This window comes from Salvelinus alpinus, chromosome 2 (genome assembly GCF_045679555.1).
Source record: "Salvelinus alpinus chromosome 2, SLU_Salpinus.1, whole genome shotgun sequence".
Taxonomy (NCBI): Eukaryota; Metazoa; Chordata; class Actinopteri; order Salmoniformes; family Salmonidae; genus Salvelinus; species Salvelinus alpinus.
In genome coordinates, this window is record NC_092087.1 from 119,790,193 (window position 1) to 119,813,582 (window position 23,390).

The window sequence follows — 23,390 nt, forward strand, 5'->3', positions numbered from 1 at the left end:
AGAAGCCGGATGTGGAGGTCCTGGGCTGTCATGGTTACACGTGGTCTGCGGTTGTGAGGCCGGTTGGAGGTACTGCCAAATTCTCTAAAACAACGTTGGAGGTGGCTTATGGTAGAGATTATCTGGCAACAGCACTGGTTGACATTCCTGCAGTCAGTATGGCAATTGCACGCTCCCTCAACTTGAGACATCTGTGACATTGTGATGTGACACTGCACATTTTAGAGTGGCATTTAATTGTCCCCAGCACAAGGTGCACCTGTGTAATGATTATGCTGTTTAACCAGCTTCTTGATATGCCACACCTGTCAGGTGGATGGATTATCTTGGCAAAGGAGAAATGCTCACTAACAGGGATGTAAACAAATTTCTGCCCAAAATTTGAGAGAAATACAGTGGGGAGAACAAGTATTTGATACACTGCCGATTTTGCAGGTTTTCCTACTTACAAAGCATGTAGAGGTCTGTCATTTTTATCATAGGTACACTTCAACTGTGAGAGACGGAATCTAAAACAAAAATCCAGAAAATCACATTGTATGATTTTTAAGTAATTAATTTGCATTTTATTGCATGACATAAGTATTTGATCACCTACCAACCAGTAAGAATTCCGGCTCTCACAGACCTGTTAGTTTTTCTTTAAGAAGCCCTCCTGTTCTCCACTCATTACCTGTATTAACTGCACCTGTTTGAACTCGTTACCTGTATAAAAGACACCTGTCCACACACTCAATCAAACAGACTCCAACCTCTCCACAATGGCCAAGACCAGAGAGCTGTGAAAGGACATCAGGGATAAATTGTAGACCTCTACAAGGCTGGGATGGGCTACAGGACAATAGCCAAGCAGCTTGGTGAGAAGGCAACAACTGTTGGCACAATTATTAGAAAATGGAAGAAGTTCAAGATGACGGTCAATCACCCTCGGTCTGGGGCTCCATGCAAGATCTCACCTCGTGGGGCATCAATGATCATGAGGAATGTGAGGGATCAGCCCAGAACTACACGGCAGGACCTGGTCAATGACCTGAAGAGAGCTGGGACCACAGTCTCAAAGAAAACCATTAGTAACACACTACGCCGTCATGGATTAAAATCCTGCAGCGCACGCAAGGTCCCCCTGCTCAAGCCAGCGCATGTCCAGGCCCGTCTGAAGTTTGCCAATGACCATCTGGATGATCCAGAGGAGGAATGGGAGAAGGTCATGTGGTCTGATGAGACAAAAATAGAGCTTTTTGCTCTAAACTCCACTCGCCGTGTTTGGAGGAATAGAAGGATGAGTACAACCCCAAGAACACCATCCCAACCGTGAAGCATGGAGGTGGAAACATCATTCTTTGGGGATGCTTTTCTGCAAAGGGGACAGGACGACTGCACCATATTGAGGGGAGGATGGATGGGGCCATGTATCGCGAGATCTTGACCAACAACCTCCTTCCCTCAGTAAGAGCATTGAAGATGGGTCGTGGCTGGGTCTTCCAGCATGACAACGACCCGAAACACACAGCCAGGGCAACTAAGGAGTGGCTCCGTAAGAAGCATCTCAAGGTCCTGGAGTGGCCTAGCCAGTCTCCAGACCTGAACCCAATAGAAAATCTTTGGAGGGAGCCGAAAGTCCGTATTGCCCAGCGACAGCCCCGAAACCTGAAGGATCTGGAGAAGGTCTGTATGGAGGAGTGGGCCAAAATCCCTGCTGCAGTGTGTGCAAACCTGGTCAAGAACTACAGGAAACGTATGATCTCTGTAATTGCAAACTAAGGTTTCTATACCAAATATTCAGTTCTGCTTTTCTGATGTATCAAATACTTATGTCATGCAATAAAATGCAAATTAATTACTTAAAAATCATACAATGTGATTTTCTGGATTTTTGTTTTAGATTCCTTCTCTCACAGTTGAAGTGTACCTATGATAAAAAATTACAGACCTCTACATGCTTTGTAAGTAGGAAAACCTACAAAATTGTCAGTGTATCAAATACTTGTTCTCCCCACTGTAATATTTTTGTGCGTATGGAACATTTCTGGGATCTTTTATTTCAGCTCATGAAACCTGGGACCAACACTTTACATATTGCATTTATATTTTTGTTCAGTGTATATATATATATATATTTATTTTTTTATAGTGGAAGACATCTGAAATCTATGATCATAGTGCCCTCTACTTGTGACAGGCAAAATTGAATCTGATATATTCTATAGCGTTAATCTAGGTTTGTCTTCTGACATTTGAATTCAACATTGATCTTTCATGTTCAGTGTGATATGCTGCAATGTGAAAAGCCTATCTCCAACTTCTCTAATTAGTAAGTATGGTAAAAAATAAAAATAAGCAGAGAATCACTGGGATTTCTTGACATTTCAGAAAATGTACAGAATTTCCTATTGGTAAGGAAAAACAAAAATAAACAGTGACATAATTGTATAAAACGTTTTAATTTCAATTATTTAATTAACCAAAAAATAGAAAAAGCCATGATTAACAAGGAAAATAAAAGTAAAACTGCAACCCCGGGAGGATAGGATAAAATAAAATAAAAGGTGAGGCATAATGAACTGGGAGATCAGGGAGAGACATTTACATAAAAAACGGTCAGATTCGTTTTTTATTCTCCCTCTCTGAAAGACACAGGGACAGATGGGCACGCACACGTACTCTTCACTGGTCAGGGGGCGATTTTCATCTGGAGTGTTCAACTGAAACGAGAAAAGGTGAAAGACGAGGGAGAGGTTAGTTTACACCATCAAACTTAGTGTACCCACATAAAATGACTTCCAGATGCTGGGTACAAAAAATTATCTTATTAAATAAATGGATGCCTGCAGCATTACAGCTGTACAGACCATTACAGCTGTACAGACCATTACAGCTGTACAGACCATTACAGCTGTACAGACCATTACAGCTGTACAGACCACGTACTTGGAATGACTAGGTAATAATCCAATGCTCTAAAGTGCTCATCAACATTTCGTTTCAAGGTACAATTGCAAGCAGCACTAGCATTGCAAGCAGCACTATAATAATGAAGGATATTCCAAAACCAAAATGAATAAATAAAAAGTAAAAACATGGCTGTGTCTGAAAGGGCCTCCAATTTCTTATATAGTGCACTACTTCTTCTGGTCAAAAGTAGTGCCCTACTTAGGGAATAGGGTGACATTTCAGACACAAACCATGAAAAAGTACTGTGGCATTACATGAAATCCAAATGAGTGCTAGACTAGTTGGATATAGCTTACTGTAGGTGGAGATGTCAAACTCCTCTGGGAGCTCTGCCACGTTGACCTTGAAGCAGTCCTGCATATCGTTCAGGGTCTTGGCGTCGGTCTCGTCGTACACAAAGGTCACGGACAGATCTTTCGTCCCGAACCTGCCGGCACGGGCCACTATGCAGGTAGGTGTCGGAATCCTCGGGCATGTCGTTGTTGAAGACAATGTTGACGCGCTCAATGTCCATTCCTCGGCCAAACAGGTTGGTGGCCACCAGGATCCGCCTCTGGAAGTCCTTGAACTGATGGTACCGGGAAAGCCTGGGGGAGGAAGGGGGGCACCCATAGATTTAGAATAAGTGGAACATCTTGCTTCACTCCTGTGGGTACACTGAAACTGTGACCCACAAACATGTCTGAGAGAAAGTTATTCTTCCTCTGGATAACAGCTTCTGCTAAATTACTATTTTAGACAATGTGCATGTAAATGAGAGTCTCAATTTGATTGCTCAACTCCTCCGTCCTCTCCTCGCCTCCTTTTGAAAAAGGTCAAAAGTAACCGAGGAGAGGAGGGGAGGAAATGTGGAAACAAATGTGCTTGCATGAAATTCATATCAAATCAAACTTTATTTGCCACATGCGCCGAATACAACAAGTGTAGACTTTACCATGAAATGCTTACTTACAAACCCTTAATACAAGCCCTTAACCAACAGTGCAGTTCAAGAAGAAGAAAATATTTACCAAGTAGACTAAAATAAAAAGTAATAATAAAAAGAAACACAATAATAATAACAATAGCGAGGCTATATACAGGGGGCTCCGGTATCGAGTCAGTGTGCAGGGGTACAGGCTAGTTGAGTTAATCTGTACATGTAGGTGGGGGTGAAGTGATTATGCATAGGTAACAAACAAGTAGCGAGTAGCAGTGCACAAGGGGGGGTGGGGGTTCAATGTAAATTTTTATGAATTGTTCAGCAGTCTAATGGCTTGGGGGTGGAAGCTGTTGAAGAGCCTTTTGGTCCTAAACTTGGCGCTCCGGTACCGCTTGCCGTGCGGTAGCAGAGAAAACAGTCTATAACTTGGGTGACTGGAGTCTCTGACAATTTTATGGGCTTTCCTCTGACACCGCCTATTATATAGGTCCTGGATGGCAGGAAGCTTGGCCCCCGTGATGTACTGGGCCGTTCGCACTACCCTCTGTAGCGCCTTACGGTCAGATGCCGAGCAGTTGCCATACCAAGCAGTGATGCAACCGGTCAGGATGCTCTCGATTGTGCAGCTGTAGAACCTTTTGAGGATCTGGGGACCCATGCCAAATCTTTTCAGTCTCCTAAGGGGGAAAAGGTTTTGCCATGCCCTCTTCACGACTGTCTTGGGATATTTGGACCATGATAGTTCGTTGGTGATGTGGACACCAAGGAACTTGAAACTCTCGACCCGCTCCACTACAGCCCTGTCGATGTTAATGGGGGCCTGTTCGGCCCGCCTTTTCCTGTAGTCCACGATCAGCTCCTTTGTCTTGCTCACATTGAGGGAGAGGCTGTTGTCCTGGCACCACACTGCCAGTTCTCTGACCTCCTCCCTATAGGCCGTCTAGTCGTTGTCGGTGATCAGGCCTACCACTGTTGTGTCGTCAGCAAACTTAATGATGGTGTTGGAGTCGTGTTTGGCCACGCAGTCGTGGGTGAACAGGGAGTACAGGAGGGGACTAAGTACACACCCCTGAGGGGCCCCAGTGTTAAGGATCAGCGTGGCAGATGTGTTGTTGCCTACTCTTACCACCTGGGGGTGGCCCATCAGGAAGTCCAGGATCCAGTTGCAGAGTGAGGTGTTTAGTCCCAGGGTCCTTAGCTTAGTGATGAGCTTCGTGGGCACTATGATGTTGAACGCTGAGCTGTAGTCGATGAACAGCATTTTCACATAGGTGTTTCTTTTGTCCAGGTGAGAAAGGGCAGTGTGGAGTGTGATTGAGATTGAGATTGCGTCATCTGTGGATCTGTTCGGGCGGTATGCAAATTGGAGTGGGTCTAGGGTTTCCAGGAGGATGCTGTTGATGTGAGCCATGACCAGCCTTTCAAAGCACTTCATGGCTACTGACGTGAGTGCCATGGGCGGTAATCATTTAGGCAGGTTACCTTCTCTTCCATGGGCACAGGGACTATGGTGGTCTGCTTGAAACATGTAGGTATTACAGACTTGGTCAGGGATAGATTGAAAATGTCAGTGAAGACACTTGACAGTTGGTCCACGCATGCTTTGAGTACACGTCCTGGTAATCCGTCTGGCCCAGCGGCTTTGTGAATGTTGACCTGTTTAAAGGTTTTGTTCACATCGGCTACCGAGAGCGTTATCACACTGTCATCCAGAACAGCTGGTGCTCTCGTGCATGCTTCAGTGTTGCTTGCAAGGCATTTAGCTCGTCTGGTAGGCTCACGTCACTGGGCAGCTCGAGACAGGGTTTCCCTTTGTAGTCCGTAATAGTTTTCAAGCCCTGCCACATCCAATGAGCATCAGAGCCGATGTAGTAGGATTCAATCTTAATCCTGTATTGACGCTTTGCTTGTTTGATGGTTCGTCTGTGGGCATAGCGGGATTTCTTATAAGCGTCCGGATTAGTCTGCCGCTCCTTGAAAGCGGCAGCTCTAGCCTTTAGCTCGATGCGGATGTTGCCTGTAATCCATGGCTTCTGTTTGGGATATGTACGTACAGTCACTATGGGGACGACGTCATCAATGCACTTATTGATGAAGCTGATGACTGAGGTGGTGTACTCCTTAGACTCCTTTCTTCACGCATCATCATGCAAATAACTTTTACAGGAGTGGAATCCCATACTAAAATGTGTGAAGTAGTAAGAAGACATTTAGCTAGACATTTTATAGATAACATAAAAAAAATATATTTAACCTTTATTTAACAAGGCAAGTCAGTTAAGAACAAATTCTTATTTACAATGACGGTCTACCCCGGCCAAACCCAGACTACGCTGGGCCAATTGTGCGCCACTCTATGGGACTCCCAATCACGGCCAGATGTGATGCAGCCTGGATTACATTTACATTTTACATTTAAGTCATTTAGCAGACGCTCTTATCCAGAGCGACTTACAAATTGGTGCATTCACCTTATGATATCCAGTGGAACAACCACTTTACAATAGTGCATCTAACTCTTTTAAGGGGGGGGGGGGGGTTAGAAGGATTACTTTCTCCTATCCTAGGTATTCCTTAAAGAGGTGGGGTTTCAGGTGTCTCCGGAAGGTGGTGATTGACTCCGCTGACCTGGCGTCGTGAGGGAGTTTGTTCCACCATTGGGGTGCCAGAGCAGCGAACAGTTTTGACTGGGCTGAGCGGGAACTGTACTTCCTCAGAGGTAGGGAGGCGAGCAGGCCAGAGGTGGATGAACGCAGTGCCCTTGTTTGGGTGTAGGGCCTGATCAGAGCCTGAAGGTACGGAGGTGCCGTTTCCCTCACAGCTCCGTAGGCAAGCACCATGGTCTTGTAGCGGATGCGAGCTTCAACTGGAAGCCAGTGGAGAGAGCGGAGGAGCGGGGTGACGTGAGAGAACTTGGGAAAGTTGAACACCAGACGGGCTGCGGCGTTCTGGATGAGTTGTAGGGGTTTAATGGCACAGGCAGGGAGCCCAGCCAACAGCGAGTTGCAGTAATCCAGACGGGAGATGACAAGTGCCTGGATTAGGACCTGCGCCGCTTCCTGCGTGAGGCAGGGTCGTACTCTGCGAATGTTGTAGAGCATGAACCTACAGGAACAGGTCACCGCCTTGATGTTAGTTGAGAACGACAGGGTGTTGTCCAGGATCACGCCAAGGTTCTTAGCACTCTGGGAGGAGGACACAATGGAGTTGTCAACCGTGATGGCGAGATCATGGAACGGGCAGTCCTTCCCCGGGAGGAAGAGCAGCTCCGTCTTGCCGAGGTTCAGCTTGAGGTGGTGATCCGTCATCCACACTGATATGTCTGCCAGACATGCAGAGATGCGATTCACCACCTGGTTATCAGAGGGGGGAAAGGAGAAGATTAATTGTGTGTCGTCTGCATAGCAATGATAGGAGAGACCATGTGAGGATATGACAGAGCCAAGTGACTTGGTGTATAGCGAGAATAGGAGAGGGCCTAGAACAGAGCCCTGGGGGACACCAGTGGTGAGAGCACGTGGTGCGGAGACAGATTCTCGCCACGCCACCTGGTAGGAGCGACCTGTCAGGTAGGACGCAATCCAAGCGTGGGCCGCGCCGGAGATGCCCAGCTCGGAGAGGGTGGAGAGGAGGATCTGATGGTTCACAGTATCAAAGGCAGCCGATAGGTCTAGAAGGATGAGAGCAGAGGAGAGAGAGTTAGCTTTAGCAGTGCGGAGCGCCTCCGTGACACAGAGAAGAGCAGTCTCAGTTGAATGACTAGTCTTGAAACCTGACTGATTTGGATCAAGAAGGTCATTCTGAGAGAGATAGCAGGAGAGCTGGCCAAGGACGGCACGTTCAAGATTAGAACCAGGTACTGCAGTGACGCCTCTTGCACTGAGATGCAGTGTCTCAGACCAGTAGCATATCGTAACAAATCGTTTTTAAATATGTGCATGCTTTTCTCCTCAGAGTAAACAGCTGATTCAAAGGTGGAGTGATAGATCTCAAAACTCTTCAGCGAAGGACACTTGTGCTTCCACAGCAGGAGGAGGCGAGGACACTCCTCTGTTTGCCTACTAACTAATTGACACTCTCCTAAACCACTTATCGGTTTACAGATGAGCGAGGATGGAAGAGTCGAGGAGAGGACAGTCTTTTACACAAATCAGAATTTCCCAATGAAAGCAAAGACCCAATCCCAAATCTACCCCTAAACTATATGCACTTGTTAATATCTGAGCTGATTTGAAGTATAAGCAATATCCTAAGATTTGATATCCTAATATTGCTAATACCAATCAAATCAAAACCTCTCAAATTTCAACAAGTGCATAGCCTGTAGGGTTTAGCCAGTGTTTTTCCTCTCTGTTAGAGCCCACCTCTCCTCCTGGGCCATGCCCCTGTGAATGGCAATGGCAGGGAAGTTCTGCTCCACCAGCAGCTTATGGTTCTTCTCGCTATCCTTTAGCTTGCTGTATTGCTGCAGGCCAAACAGCCGGACTTGACTGGAACTTTTTACATTATTTTTACAAAATAGCCTCCAACACCCTACTCAACTAATTGGATGCAGTCTATCACAGTGCCATCCGTTTTGTCACCAAAGCCCCATATACTACCCACCACTGCGACCTGTACGCTCTCGTTGGCTGGCCCTCGCTTCATACTCGTCGCCAAACCCACTGGCTCCAGGTCATCTACAAGACCCTGCTAGGTAAAGTCCCGCCTTATCTCTGCTCGCTGGTCACCATAGCTGCACCCACCCGTAGCACGCGTTCCAGCAGGTATATCTCACTTGTCACCCCCAAAGCCAATTCCTCCTTTGGCCGCCTCTCCTTCCAGTTCTCTGCTGCCAATGACTGGAACGAACTACAAAAATCTCTGAAACTGGAAACACTTATCTCCCTCACTAGCTTTAAGCACCAGCTGTCAGAGCAGCTCACAGATCACTGCACCTGTACATAGCCCATCTGTAAACAGTCCATCTATCTACCTACCTACCTCATCCCCATACTGTATGTATTTATTTATCTTGCTCCTTTGCACCCCAGTATCTCTACTTGCACAACAAAATGGCGCCAGAGAAGATGGCCACCATTTTACGGTCTCCTAACCAATTGTGCTATTATGTGTTTTTTTTTGCAATATTTGTAAATTATTTTGTACATAATGTTTCTGCAACCGTATCTTACGGAAGAAAAGAGCTTCTGGATATCAGGACAGCGATCACTCATCTCGGATTAGTCGAAGATTTCTTCAACAACAACAACAACAAGCAGGACTCACACAATATTCTCCAAACACCCCACAGGGCAGACCTCCCAATTATTCGCAAAAGGAAGCGACGCAGAGGACGAAGAGCCGGATGCCTCGTCTGGACCTGCAGAAGGCTGCCGTTACCATCAATATTACTCGCCAACGTGCAATCATTGGACAATAAACTAGACGAGGTACGACCACGAATATCCTACCAACGGGACATCAAAAACTGTAATATCCTATGCTTCACGGAATTGTGGCTGAATGACGACATGGATATTCAGCTAGCGGGATACACGCTGCACCGGCAGGATAGAACAGCACACTCCGGTAAGACAAGGGGGGGCGGTCTGTGCATATTTGTAAACAACAGCTGGTGCACGAAATCTAAGGAAGTCTCTAGATTTTGCTCGCCTGAAGTAGAATATATTGTGATCAATTGCAGGCCACACTACTTGCCTAGAGAGTTCTCAGCTATACTTTTCGTGGCTGTTTATACGCAGTCAGCTGTATAAGGATATAAGCAAACAGGAAACCACTCACCCAGAGGCGGCGCTCCTAGTGGCCGGAGACTTTAATGCAGGGAAACTTAAATCAGTTCTACCAAATCTCTATCAACATGTTAAATGTGCAACCAGAGGGAAAAAAATTCTAGATCACCTGTACCTCACACACAGAGACGCGTACAAAGCTCTCCCTCGCCCTCCATTTGGTAATTCCGACCACAACAAGCAAAAATTAAAGCAGGAAGCACTAGTGACTCGGTCTATAAAAAAATGGTCAGATGAAGCAGATGCTAAACTACAGGACTGCTTTGCTATCACAGACTGGAACATGTTCCGGGATTCTTCCTATGACATTGAGGAATACACCACATCAGTCACTGGCTTTATCAATAAGTGCATTGAGGACATCGTCCCCACAGTGACTGTACGTACATACCCCAACCAGAAGCCATGGATTACAGGCAACATTCGCACTGAGCTAAAGGGAAGAGCTGCCGCTTTCAAGGTGCGGGACTCTAACCCGGAAGATTACAAGAAATCCCACTATGCCCTGCGACGAACCATCAAACAGGCAAAGCGTCAATACAGGGCTAAGATTGAATCATACTACACCGGCTCCGACGCTCGTCGGATGTGGCAGGGCTTGCAAACTATTACAGACTACAAAGGGAAGCACAGCCGCGAGCTGCCCAGTGACACAAGCCTACCAGACGAGCTAAATCACTTCTATGCTCGCTTCGAGGCAAGCAACACTGAGGCATGCATGAGAGCATCAGCTGTTCCGGACGACTGTGTGATCACGCTCTCCGTAGCCGACGTGAGTAAGACATTTAAACAGGTCAACATACACAAGGCTGCGGGGCCAGACGGATTACCAGGACTTGTGCTCCAGGCATGTGCTGACCAACTGGCAGGTGTCTTCACTGACATTTTCAACATGTCCCTGATTGAGTCTGTAATACCAACATGTTTCAAGCAGACCACCATAGTCCCTGTGCCCAAGAACACAAAGGCAACCTGCCTAAATGACTACAGACCCGTAGCACTCACGTCAGTAGCCATGAAGTGCTTTGAAAGGCTGGTAATGGCGCACATCAACACCATTATCCCAGAAACCCTAGACATCGAGAGCATCCTGACCGGTTGCATCACTGCCTGGTACGGCAATTGCTCGGCCTCCCACCGCAAGACACTTCAGAGGGTAGTGCATACTGGGGCAAAGCTGCCTGCCATCCAGGACCTCTACACCAGGCGGTGTCAGAGGAAGGCCCTAAAAATTATCTCTCTACTACCGCATGGCAAGCGGTACCGGAGTGCCAAGTCTAGGACAAAAAGGCTTCTCAACAGTTTTTACCCCCAAGCCATACGACTCCTGAACAGGTAACCAAATGGTTACCCGGACTATTTGCATTGTGTGCGCCCCCAACCCCTATTTTACGCTGCTGCTACTCTCTGTTATATCTTATATGCATAGTCACTTTAACTATACATTCATGTACATACTACCTAAATTGGCCCGACCAACCAGTGCTCCCTCACATTGGCTAACCGGGCTATCTGCATTGTGTCCCACCACCCGCCAACCCCTCTTTTTACGCTTCTGCTACTCTCTGTTCATCATATATGCATAGTCACTTTAACGATACGTACATGTACATACTACCTCAATAAGCCTGACTAACAGGTGTCTGTATATAGCCTTGCTACTCTTTTTTCAAATGTCTTTTTACTGTTGTTTTATTTCTTTACTTACCTACACACACACACACACACACACACACACACACACACACACACACACACACACACACACACACACACACACACACACACACACACACACACACACACACACACACACACACACACACACACACACACACACACACACACACACACATACACACACACACACTATTTTTTTCTTCTTTTCCCGCACCATTGGTTAGAGCCTGTAAGCATTTCACTGTAAGGTCTACCTGTTGTATTCGGCGCACGTGACAAATAAACTTTGATTTGATTTGATCTTCTGCACATCTACCATTCCAGTGTTTAATTGCTATATTGGAATTACTTCGCCACCATGGCCTAGTTATTGCCTTAACTCCCTTATCTTACCTCATTTGCACACACTGTATATAGACTTTTTGTTTTCTTTTGTTCTACTGTATTATTGACTGTATGTTTTGTTTATTCCATGTGTAACTCTGTGTTGTTGTATGTGTCGAATTGCTATGCTTCATCTTGGCCAGGTCGCAGTTGCAAATGAGAACTTGTTCTCAACTAACCTACCTGGTTAAATAAAGGTTAAATAAAATAAACAAAAATAGCGTGTTCACGGATTCACCTGTGTGAATTAAGGTGTGTTTTTATCATGTCAGGTTTCTGGTGAAATCTCTTTCTCAGTATTGACAGGGGTAGGGCCGCGTGTCAGAGTGAATAAGCAGGTGAGTGGACAGGGTAGGGGGGGCTTGAACACTTTCCTATTCACATTATAGCCCAGCGTACGCTCCTCTGACACATGACAACACAACATACATACTGTATACTGTATAAGCCATATAAGCCACATATAGGTTCTACTATGGTGTGTTTCTTGAATATAGTTTATGAATGGCATCCAAAACCTTGATAAACAGACCTTGTGATAATACATAACACACAATATCCCATATTTAATACATTGGGGCATTCTTGAATTGCAGTGGCATTTGGGAATGGCATTTTGGGGAGAATGAAATGCATTTTTCTAGTTGTTTTATTTATTTAAATGTATTTCAGAACATCTTCCTTTTCTATATCAAGTAATGTGGCAGATTTTTATTTTTTAAATCTTTTTAACCATTATGATAACATTGTGCCACCAGTATAAGTAGTAACACCAATGACGTTAACACCAATGACACATTTCTTTAAAGATGTTCTTGAATGGAGGCCTCAGATGCTCAAATCTAAGGTCATTAACCCTTTAAAGGGGCAATCAGCAGTTGCAACATCCATTTTAGAACTTATAAATGAATCATATGTACCTCAAGAGCTTAGTTCAACTGTCGTACCCCATCATGACCCAAAACATAGTATTGTTTATCTCCTATGTTTGTAAACAAAGAACATTTAAACAAACACTATATAGCTTCAAAACATAGGTAAAACTATAATTTTGATATCATGGATGGTCATTCCTTGCATCTATAGCTCTGTCTATTAATTTGAGTGGTTACATTTCTCCAGCCCCATCCCTCAGCTTTTTACCAAAACAGTGAGACCACATTTTTATTGTTTCTTCTGCTGATTGCTGCTTTAAAATCATTTTCTGAAGCAATATGATTAATCATTTTTCTCACAATGTAATTTCCCTTCATTAAAATTGAGTAACTTTAGAATTGAGTAACTTTATTTAGACTCACCAAATAACAAATGGAATCCTCAAATTATTGACATCCTAAAAGAGTGTGATTTAGATAATGATTTTCATTAATAGCTAAGTTTCCCATTGGTGGAAATGCTCAAGTTCCTTGTATATCTTTTACAGTGAATTCAGAAAGTATTCAGACCCCTTCCCTTTTCCACATTTTGTTACATTACAGCCTTATTCTAAAATGTATTAAATAGATACAAGTTCTCATCAATCTACACACAATACCCCATAATGACAAAGTGAAAAGAGTTTTTTAGAAATTTTTGCTAATGTATTTATTATAAAAAACAGATATACCTTATTTACATAAGTATTCAGACCATTTGCTATGAGACGTGAAATTGAGCTCAGGTGAATCCTGTTTCCGTTGATCATCCTTGAGATGTTTCTACAACTTGATTGGAGTCCACCTGTGGTCAATTAAATTGATTGGACATGATTTGGAAAGGCACACACCTGTCTATATAAGGTCCCACAGTTGACAGTGCATGTCAGAGCAAAAACCAAGCCAGGAGGTCGAAGGAATTGTCCATAGAGCTCAGAGACTGTCGAGGCACAGATCTTGGGAAAGGTACCAAAAATGGCCTGCAGCATTGAAGGTACACAAGAATACAGTGGACTCCATCATTCTTAAATGGAAGAAGTTTGGAACCACGAAGACTCTTCCTAGAGGCAAACTGAGCAATCGATGAAGGGCCTTAGTCAGGGAGGTGACCAAGAACAGAGTTCCAGAGTTCCTCTGTGGAGATGGGAGCACCTTCTAGAAGGAGAAACATCTCTACAGCACTCCACCAATCAGGCCTTTATGGCACATGACAGCCCGCTTGGAGTTTGCTAAAAAGCACCTAAAGGACTCTCAGACCATGAGAAACAAGATTCTCTGGACTGATGAAACCAAGATTGAACTCTTTGGCCTGAATGCCAAGTGTCACGTCTTGAGGAAACCTGGCACCATCCCTACGGTGAATTATGGCTGTGGTAGCATCATGCTGTGGGGATGTTTTTCAGCGGCAGGGACTGGGAGACTCGTCAGGATCGAGGGAAAGATGAACGGAGCAATGTACAGAGATATCCTTGATGAAAACCTGCTCCAGAGCGCTCATGACCTCAGATTGGGGCGAAGCTTCACCTTCCAACAGGACAACGACCCTAAGTACACAGCCAAGACAACACAGGGGTGGCTTCGGGACAAGTCTCTGAATGTCCTTGAATGCCCCAGCATTTCTCATGGTCTGAGAGTCCTTTAGATGCCTTTTAGTGATGAGTGGCTTCTGTCTGGTCACTCTACCATAAAGGTCTGATTGGTGGAGTGCTGCAGAGATGGGTGTCCTTCTTGAAGGTTCTCCCATCTCCAAAGAGGAACTCTGGAGCTCTGTCAGAGTGACCATCAGGTTCTTGGTCACCTCCCTGACTAAGGCCCTTCTCCCCCGATTGCTCAGTTTGGCCGGGTGGCCAGCTCTAGGAAGAGTCTTGAAGGTTCCAAATTTCTTCCATTTAAAAATGATGGAGGCCACTGTATTCTTGGGAACCTTCAATGCTGCAGAAATGTGTTGGTACCCTTCCCCAGATTTGGGACTTGACACAATCCTGTCTTGGAGCTCTATGGACAATTCCTTTGTCCTCATGGCTTGGTTTTTGCTCTGACATGCACTGTCAACTGTGGGACCGTATATAGACAGGTGTGTGCCTTTCCAAATCATGTCCAACCAATTGAAGTTACCACAGGTGGACTCCAATCAAGTAGTAGACACATATCAAGGATGATTAATGGAAACAGGATGCACCTGAGCTCAATTTTGAGTCTCATAGCAAAGGATCTGAATTCGTATGTAAATAAGTTATTTCAGTGTTTTTAATAAATTTACATTTGCAAAAATGTTTTTGCTTTGTCATTATGGGGTGTTGTGTGTAGAAAAAAGTATTTAATCCATTTTAGAAGAAGGCTGTAACGTAACAAAATGTGGATAAAGTCAAGGGTTCTGAACACTTTCCGAATGCACTGTATCTAACATTCTAGTTCACATGATCTTCAAATCCAAGGTAATGAGGAAATATGCAGGCTTTTCCTCCGCTATATATATATATTTGTGCTCCCTGTAAGTATATTGCACCATCACTCTGTATGCTTGAAATAAAATGACTACAATCTTAGAAATAAAACTTAGATTACAATATTGTGTTGTTGACCTTTGTTAAAATTAGTGTCAGTATGTAGGATATCTGGTGGCAACCCCAATCATGTAATGTAATCACACACACACACACACACACACACACACACACACACACACACACACACACACACACACACACACACACACACACACACACACACACACACACACACACACACACACACACACACACACACACACACACACACACACACACACACACACACACACACACACACACACACACACACACACACACACACACAATAAAATCTTACAGAACACATACTAACGTTTTCTCAGTTTGGCAACATTTATTTATTTGTCACATAACAACATTGATTACATTGCTGATTTCTACCATACACTGAGAGTGTATCTTGAAAAACTATTTCACTTATCTGTGATGCATGCTCTCTTTATTTTTTTATCAATAATTTGCATGTAGTTTAATCTGTGATTAGTAAAGGGTGTTAAGATACAGGAGGTTCCCTGGTGGCTTTTTGGGGTTACTTTTTGGGGTTGTGATCTACCCCGTCCTCATCCACCCAGATCTTTCCTGTTTCAGCTATCTTCACCTCTTTGTCGGCAGTGAGGATGTAGGACTTGGGCTGACCCTCAGCATACTCTGCCAGGAGGTTGTCCAGCCCATAAATTGGGCCTTCCTCAGGGCATGATTGAGTATTGTCATTTTCTACTTGGAAGCAAGTGACATAGAGGCTCTGAGGGAGGTTGGTCTTCTTAACGGTGCCGTCCAGGATGAGCATGGAGTCGCCCTTCTTGAGTTTACACCCCTCGATGAGGTCACCGAGAGCCATCTCCTTTGACTTGTAGTAGAGACGCACTTTGCCGCCTGTAACGTTGGCAATGGTGATGCTGGGTACGACAGTTTTTTGGGGAGTTTTTGGTGGAGCTAAGAGAACGAGAGAGAGTCATTGGACAGTACTACAATAAATGTGGAAGTCAGTATTAGGAGTTTGCTGAGAACACTGCTATGAGCAACAATACACCATTGTTTATTTTGATGTATTTTTACACTGGTGCTGGAACTGAGCTGTGAAATGTGTATGTATATAGACATGTAATTACTTTATGCTTTGAAATGTCTAATATCAATGTGTGTTATAATCCCATGTGGAATGGCCACATGGCATAACAATAAAATATGAATGTATTTATTTATTCATTCACATATAGATTCCCTCCTGTTGGATTGGGTTACATACCGGAATGACTGGTGGTGTTGGTCTGGTTGCCAATGGAAAAATTGCCTTTCATATTGCCTGATATGTTTTGGCCTGATATGTTTTGGCCTGATATGTGTTGACTGTTGTCAACACGGTTGTCGTCATGGCTGTCATTATGGCTGTCATTATGGCTGTCATTATGGCTGTCATTATGGCTGTCGGTATATGAAGTAGCACCACCATGTGAAGTATTCCCTCCCATTGCTGCTACGATAGAGAGAGGAGAGAAAGAAAGAAAGGGGGAGAGAAAGAGGGTAATTAAGGCTTAAGTTGATTAAATTCAGTGGTGGAAAGAGTAGCTAAGTGTCAAACTTGAGTAAAAGTAAAGATACCTTAATGGAAAATGACTCAAGTAAAAGTCTCCCAGTAAAATACTACTTGAGTAATGTCTAAAAGTATTTGGGTTTTAAACATACTTTTTTATTAAAAGTATACATCATTTCAATGTCCTTATATTAAGTAAACCAAATGGCACCTTTTCTTATTTCCATTTACAGATAGCCACGGGCACACTCCAACATTTACAAACAAAGCATATGTTTAGTGAGTCCACCAGATCAGAGGCAGTAGGATGACCAGGGATGTTCTCTTGACAAGTGCATGAATTGGACAATTTACCTGTCCTGCTAAGCATTCAAAATGTAACGAGTGTCATGTAACGGTGTCAGTGAAAATGTATGGAGTAAAATGTGCATTATTTTCTTTAGAAATGTAGTCAAGTAAAAGTTGACAAAAAAGAGAAATAGTAGAGTACAGATACCCCAAAAACGTCTTATGTAGTACTGTAAAGCATTTTTACTTAAGTACTTTACACCACTGACTAAATTAAATCATTTTCCTCATCCAAACTGTCCACATAAAGCACAGATCTCGATATGCAAAGTTTAACTGTGCAATTTATCATTATTAGTCACCATTGCATTAAGTGGCATTGCATGTCTTCTGTGATGTCTTGGTTCCATCTGCTAATTGAACGTTTTTAAACGAGACAAGGGTTGGTGTCAATCAGAATTTATTTGAGAATGGTGAAGGTTCATGAAGTTGGCCAACCCAAAGTACTTACCACAAATGTCTAGTTTGCTAAATTCTCCATATTGTACTTTGCTCTCTGTTACTGTTTTTTTTTTTTAAATATTGGCGTTAGGTGTTGTGTTCTTACTTCTATACAAACAGTAATAATGATACTTGAAACGGAGGTAATGTTAACTTTACTTTTTCGATCAAACTTAAGTTCAAGTGCAGAACATGTGCAGGCAAAGTAGGCTACTCAATTAGTATCAATGTTCTAGGTTCCACTGTAACAACCAAGTAGTGCCTAGGATAAATGCTATATAACAGTATCACATTATATCACACGTAACAACTCCTCCCTTCCAGCTATCTTGTATTCCGTCAACATCAAAAGAGATATGCATGTAAGTTCAACAACTGTAACAATAACTGAAATAAGGCACTATTCAATTATTAAAACTAACAACACATTTGTTTCACAATATAATAAAATAAAACTAGCTTGAGAACCAGTCAGTAGTTGTAGGACTCTGAGAAATGGTGGCTTCAACAGTCTTTTGAGGTTCAGTTTCATTACAGTGCCTATAAAAAGTATTCATGCCCCTCTGACGTTTTTCAATTTCTTTATGTGTTACAAACAAGAACAACATTTGATTTATTAGGGGATTTGACTGATCTACACAAAAATGTCATATAACCTGTTGATATTATGGTTTCAATAACACAATCTTAAATCGCACTTTTTATTGACTGCAAATACAGTGCCTTTGGAAAGTATTCAGACCCCTTGACTTTTTCCACATTTTGTTAGTTACAACCTTTTTCTAAAATACAATTTATTCAGCAATCTACACACAATACACAGCGAAAACAGTTTTTTAGACATTTTTGAGAATGTACTAAAAATAAAAACAGAAATACCTTATTTACATAGGTATTCAGACCCTTTCCTATGAGACTTGGAATTGAGCTCAGGTGCATCCTGTTTCTGTTGATCATCCTTGAGATGTTTCTACTACTTGATTGGAGTCCACCTGTGGTCAATTAAATTGATTGGACATGATTTGGAAAGGCACACATCTGTCTATATAAGGTCCCACAGTTGACAGATGCTTGTCAGAGCAAAAACCAAGCCAGGAGGTTGAAGGAATTGTCCGTAGAGCTCCAAAGCAGGATTGTGTCAAGTCACAAATCTGGGGAAGGGTACCAAAACATGTCTGCAGCATTGATGTCCCCAAGAACACAGTGGCCTCCATCATTCTTAAATGGAAGAAGTTTGGAACCACCAAGACTCTTCCTAGAGTCGGCCGCCCGGCAAAACTGAGCAATCAGGGGAGAAGGGCCTTGGTCGGGGAGGTGACCAACAACCCAATGGTCACTCTGACAGAGCTCCAGAGTTCCTCTGTGGAGGTGGGAGAACCTTCCAGAAGGACAACCATCTCTGCAGCACTCCACCAATCAGGCCTATATGGAAGAGTGGCCAGTAAAAGGCACATGACAGCCCGCTTGGAGTTTGCCAAAATGCACTTAAAGACTCTGACCATGAGAAACAAGATTCTCTGGTCTGATGAAACCAAGATTGAACTCTTTGGCCTGAATGCCAAGCGTCACGTCTGGAGAAAACCTGGCATCACCCCTACGGTTAAGCATGGTGGTGGCAGCATCATGCTGTGGGGATGTTTTTCAGCGACAGGGAGTCGGAGACTAGTCAGGATCAAGGCAAAGATGAAAGGAGCAAAGTACAGAGAGGTCCTTGATGAAAACCTGCTCCAGAGCGCTCAGGACCTCAAACTGGGTCAAAGGTTCACCTTACAACAGGACAACGACCCTAAGCACACAGCCAAGACAACGCAGGAATGTGTGATGAAAAATGTTATGTTTGTGCTTTTCTAATAACCAATTGTGTTCATGCAAGTGACTGAGTGAACGAATCATCACTATCAGTACCCTTGTTTTGAGAACGAAAGATATCTCAGTTTTTAGGTCTCAGCTTTGAGAGAAGGAGCCTTGTGAGGTATTTATCTGTCACATGCATGAACCAGTATTGGTCGGTCACGTGAATGAAGCAAACGTTATTGATGAGTTAGTTATGAATAAGTTTATATATGCAAATCTAACTTGTCTGCAGTATATAAGAGAACCAACGAGACTGCCGTGGTAAAGCTCCTGACAGACGTTCACTATGGTGCATCAAGTTGTCGGAACCTCTCCAGTTAACTGTTAACTTCTTTGGGTAAGGGGGCAGTATTTTCACGTCCGGATGAAAAGCGTGCCCAGAGTAAACTGCCTGCTACTCAGGCCCAGATGCTAGGATATGCATATTATTATTAGATTTGGATAGGAACCACTCTGAAGTTTCTAAAACTGTTTGAATGATGTCTGTGAGTATAACAGAACTCATATGGCAGGCAAAAACCTGAGAAAAGAATCCAACCAGGAAGTGGGAAATCTGAGGTTTGTAGTTTTTCAACTCTTTGCTTATCCAAGATACAGTGGAAATGATACAGTGGCTTCCACTAGATGTCAACAGTCTTTAGAACCTTGTTTGAGGCTTCTACTGTGAAGTGAGGGCGAATGAGAGGGGAATGAGTCAGAGGTCTGCCAGAGAGCCACAAGCTGACCATGCGCGTTCACGTGATAGTTAGCTTGCGTTCCATTGCATTTCTGAAGACAAAGGAATTCTCCGGTTGGAACATTATTGAAGATTGATGTTAAAAACATCCTAAAGATTGATTCTATACATCGTTTGACATGTTTCTACGGACTGTCACTGAACTTTTTGACTTTGTCTGCACCTAGTGATCACGCGTCATGAATTTTGATTACTGGGCTAAACGCGCGAACAAAAAGGAGGTATTTGGACATAAATGATGGACTTCATCAAACAAAACAAAAATGTATTGTGGAACTGGGATTCCTGGGAGTGCATTCTGATGAAGATCATCTAAGGTAAGTGAATATTTATAATGCTATTTCTGACTTCTGTTGACTACACAACATGGCGGATATCTGTTTGGGTTGTGTTGGTCTCTGAGCGCTGTACTCAGATTATTGCATGGTGTGCTTTTTCCGTAAAGTTTTTTTGAAATCTGACACAGCGGTTGCATTAAGGAGAAGTGGATCTAAAATTCCATGCATAACAGTTGTATCTTTTAGCAATGTTTATTATGAATATTTCTGTAAATTGATGTGGCTCTCTGCAAAATCACCGGACGTTTTGGAACAACTGAACATAACGCGCCAATGTAAACTCCGATTTTTGTATATAAATATGAACTTTACCGAACAAAACATACATGTATTGTGTAACATGAAGTCCTATGAGTGTCGTCTGATGAAGATCATCAAAGGTTAGTGATTAATTTTATCTCTATTTCTGCTTTTTGTGACTCCTCTCTTTTCCTGGAAAAATGGCTGTTTTTCTGTGACTTGGCTCTGACCTAACATAATCGTTTGGTGTGCTTTTGTCGTAAAGCCTTTTTGAAATCGGACACTGTGGCTGGATTTACAACAAGTGTATTTTTAAAATGGTGTAAAATACTTGTATGTTTGAGGAATTTTAATTATGGGATTTCTGTTGTTTTGAATTTGGCGCCCTGCAGTTTCACTGGCTGTTGACGAGGTGAGACGCTACCGTGCCACATACCCTAGAGAGGTTTTAATAAACAATTATTAATTTACGATTGACTTAGAGTCCCATGTATAGAATTTCCTGGACAAGTGGCTTCGGGACAAGTCCCTGAATGCCCTTGAGTGGCCCAGCCAGAGCCCGGACTTGAACCCGATCTAACATCTCTGGAGAGACCTGAAAATAGCTGTGCAGCAACGCTCCACATCCAACCTGACAGAGCTTGTGAGGATCTGCAGAGAAGAATGGGAGACACTCCCAAAACAACAGGTGTGCCTAGCTTCATACCCAAGAAGACTTGAGGCTGGTATTTCTGCCAAAGTTGCTTCAACAAACCATTCTAATGCAATACAAAGATTAGAATATAATCTTTCAAGCACTATAACATAATCTCGCAATTTTCCACGACAGGTGTGTAGATTGATGAGGGAAAAAAACGATTTAATCAATTTTCGAATAAGCCTGTAACCTAACAAAATGTGGAAAAAGTCATGGTGCCTGAATACTTTCCGAAGGCATTGTATACAGTATGGGTCAATTTAGCAGTTAGGATTTGTTATCTTTTTGAATTAGGATTTATTATTTGTTATCCCTACTGTATTTATTTATTTTGCTCCTTTGCACCCCATTATTTCTATCTCTACTTTGCACTTTCTTCCACTGCTAATCAACCATTCCAGTGTTTTACTTGCTATATTGTATTTACTTCGCCACCATGGACTTTTTTTTTTGCCTTTCACCTCCCTTATCTCACCTCACTTGCTCACATTGTATATAGACTTATTTTTCTACTGTATTATTGACTGTATGTTTTTTTTTTTTTTTTTTTTTTTTTAAAATAATATATATTTTTTTTACTCCATGTGTAACTCTGTGTTGTTGTATGTGTCGAACTGCTTTGCTTTATCTTGGCCAGGTCGCAATTGTAAATGAGAACGTGTTCTCAACTTGCCTACCTGGTTAAATAAAGGTGAAATAAATAAAAAATTTAATCTGTAATGGTTATGATAAATTAGGCATTGTTGCGAACTGTTGGCACATAGGCCTAGGTAAATGCGCACAAAATAAAACATTGAATTGGAGTACTGGAGTTAGATATAATTTATTGTGTCAGAAACTAAGAACAAATAGTTGTGTTCTGTTCATAAATATGGATTCCCCCAGTGACAAAAAACTGTGTAGAATTGCAGGAATATATTTTATTCACATTCAGACAAAGTCAGGTATTTTAAATTATGTATTTACCTGTGTCTGGGTGTTCTTCCTCAGTGCAGTGGAGGGCTTGAAGGTTGTAGTAATCAGGTGTTCTAGTGCAGAGTGGAGAGATGGCTCTGCTTTTATAGGGTAGATCTTACAGAGAGAGGGAGGGTGGGTGGGTGGAGAGTTCTCGGCCCAATCCATTCCATGTAAATGTTAATGTTCCAGAGAACTGAGGAGGAGGATTCAGTTCCAGAGAACCTACGTGGGCGTCACAAGAGCCAAAAAGGCAGCGGGATCAGTGGTAGGGTTGGTTGCCAATGTGCTGACGGCTGTGAGTGATGAGGTTGGAGCTCTGGCTGAAGGCTTTGCCACACACCTGGCACGCAATGGGGCTTCTCACCTGGGATATAAAAACAGAGAGGACATACTATATTAAAAGAGATGTTCACTATTCTATAAATTAATGGGCAGTGCAGTCAAATGTGATTTCCCTGTTTTTTCCAAATGATATTTCCACACTATGAGTGTATATAGGTCCATTGTCATTTCTACACAGTTTCGATTTGGTTTTAGTCCTTTTAAAGTATATTGAGGCTCAGGGAAATAAATAAGAAGAAGTATTTGTTTGCACAGACTGGAATATGTTCCGGGATTCATGCAATGGCATTGAGGAGTATACCACATCAGTCACCGGCTTCATTAGTAAGCACATTGACGACGTCATCCCTACAGTGACCATACGTACATATCCCAGCTCAGCGTTCAACACCATAGTTCCCTCCAAGCGCTTCACTAAACTAAGGACCCTGGGACTGAACACCTCCCTCTGCAACTGGATCCTGGACTTCCTGACAGGCCACCTCCAGGTGGGGAGTGTAGGCAACAACACATCTGCCACGCTGACCCTCAACACGAGGGACCCCTCAGAGGTGTGTGCTTAGTCCTTTCCTGTACTCCCTGTTTACCCATGACTGCTTGGCCATGCATGACTCATACACCATCATTAAGTTTGCCGACGATACGACGGTGGAAGGCCTGATCACAGACGACAATGATACAGCCTGTAGGAAGAGGTCAGAGACCTGGCAGTG

The 23,390-nt window shown here is 43.2% G+C and overlaps 1 protein-coding gene and 1 pseudogene across 2 annotated transcripts; both read right to left on the bottom strand.

The window, feature by feature from the left end:
* Positions 1 to 2,018: 2,018 nt before the first annotated feature.
* Positions 2,019 to 8,954, bottom strand: LOC139542362 (ATP-dependent RNA helicase DDX39A-like; annotated as a pseudogene).
* A 6,548-nt stretch (positions 8,955 to 15,502) lies between these two features.
* On the bottom strand, positions 15,503 to 22,490 carry LOC139568501 (uncharacterized). 2 transcript variants are annotated; one of them, XM_071390367.1, is made up of 3 exons: positions 22,345 to 22,490; positions 16,440 to 16,664; positions 15,503 to 16,126 (listed from the first exon to the last, which is right to left on the bottom strand). In XM_071390367.1, the coding sequence occupies exons 2-3, from the start codon at positions 16,660 to 16,662 to the stop codon at positions 15,723 to 15,725; spliced, it is 627 nt and encodes a 208-aa protein (XP_071246468.1). In that variant the 5' UTR covers positions 16,663 to 16,664; positions 22,345 to 22,490; the 3' UTR covers positions 15,503 to 15,722. The 2 variants fall into 2 exon arrangements, with proteins under 2 accessions (XP_071246468.1, XP_071246467.1); XM_071390366.1 differs by having other exon boundaries at positions 16,440 to 16,667.
* Between the last annotated feature and the right edge of the window lie 900 nt (positions 22,491 to 23,390).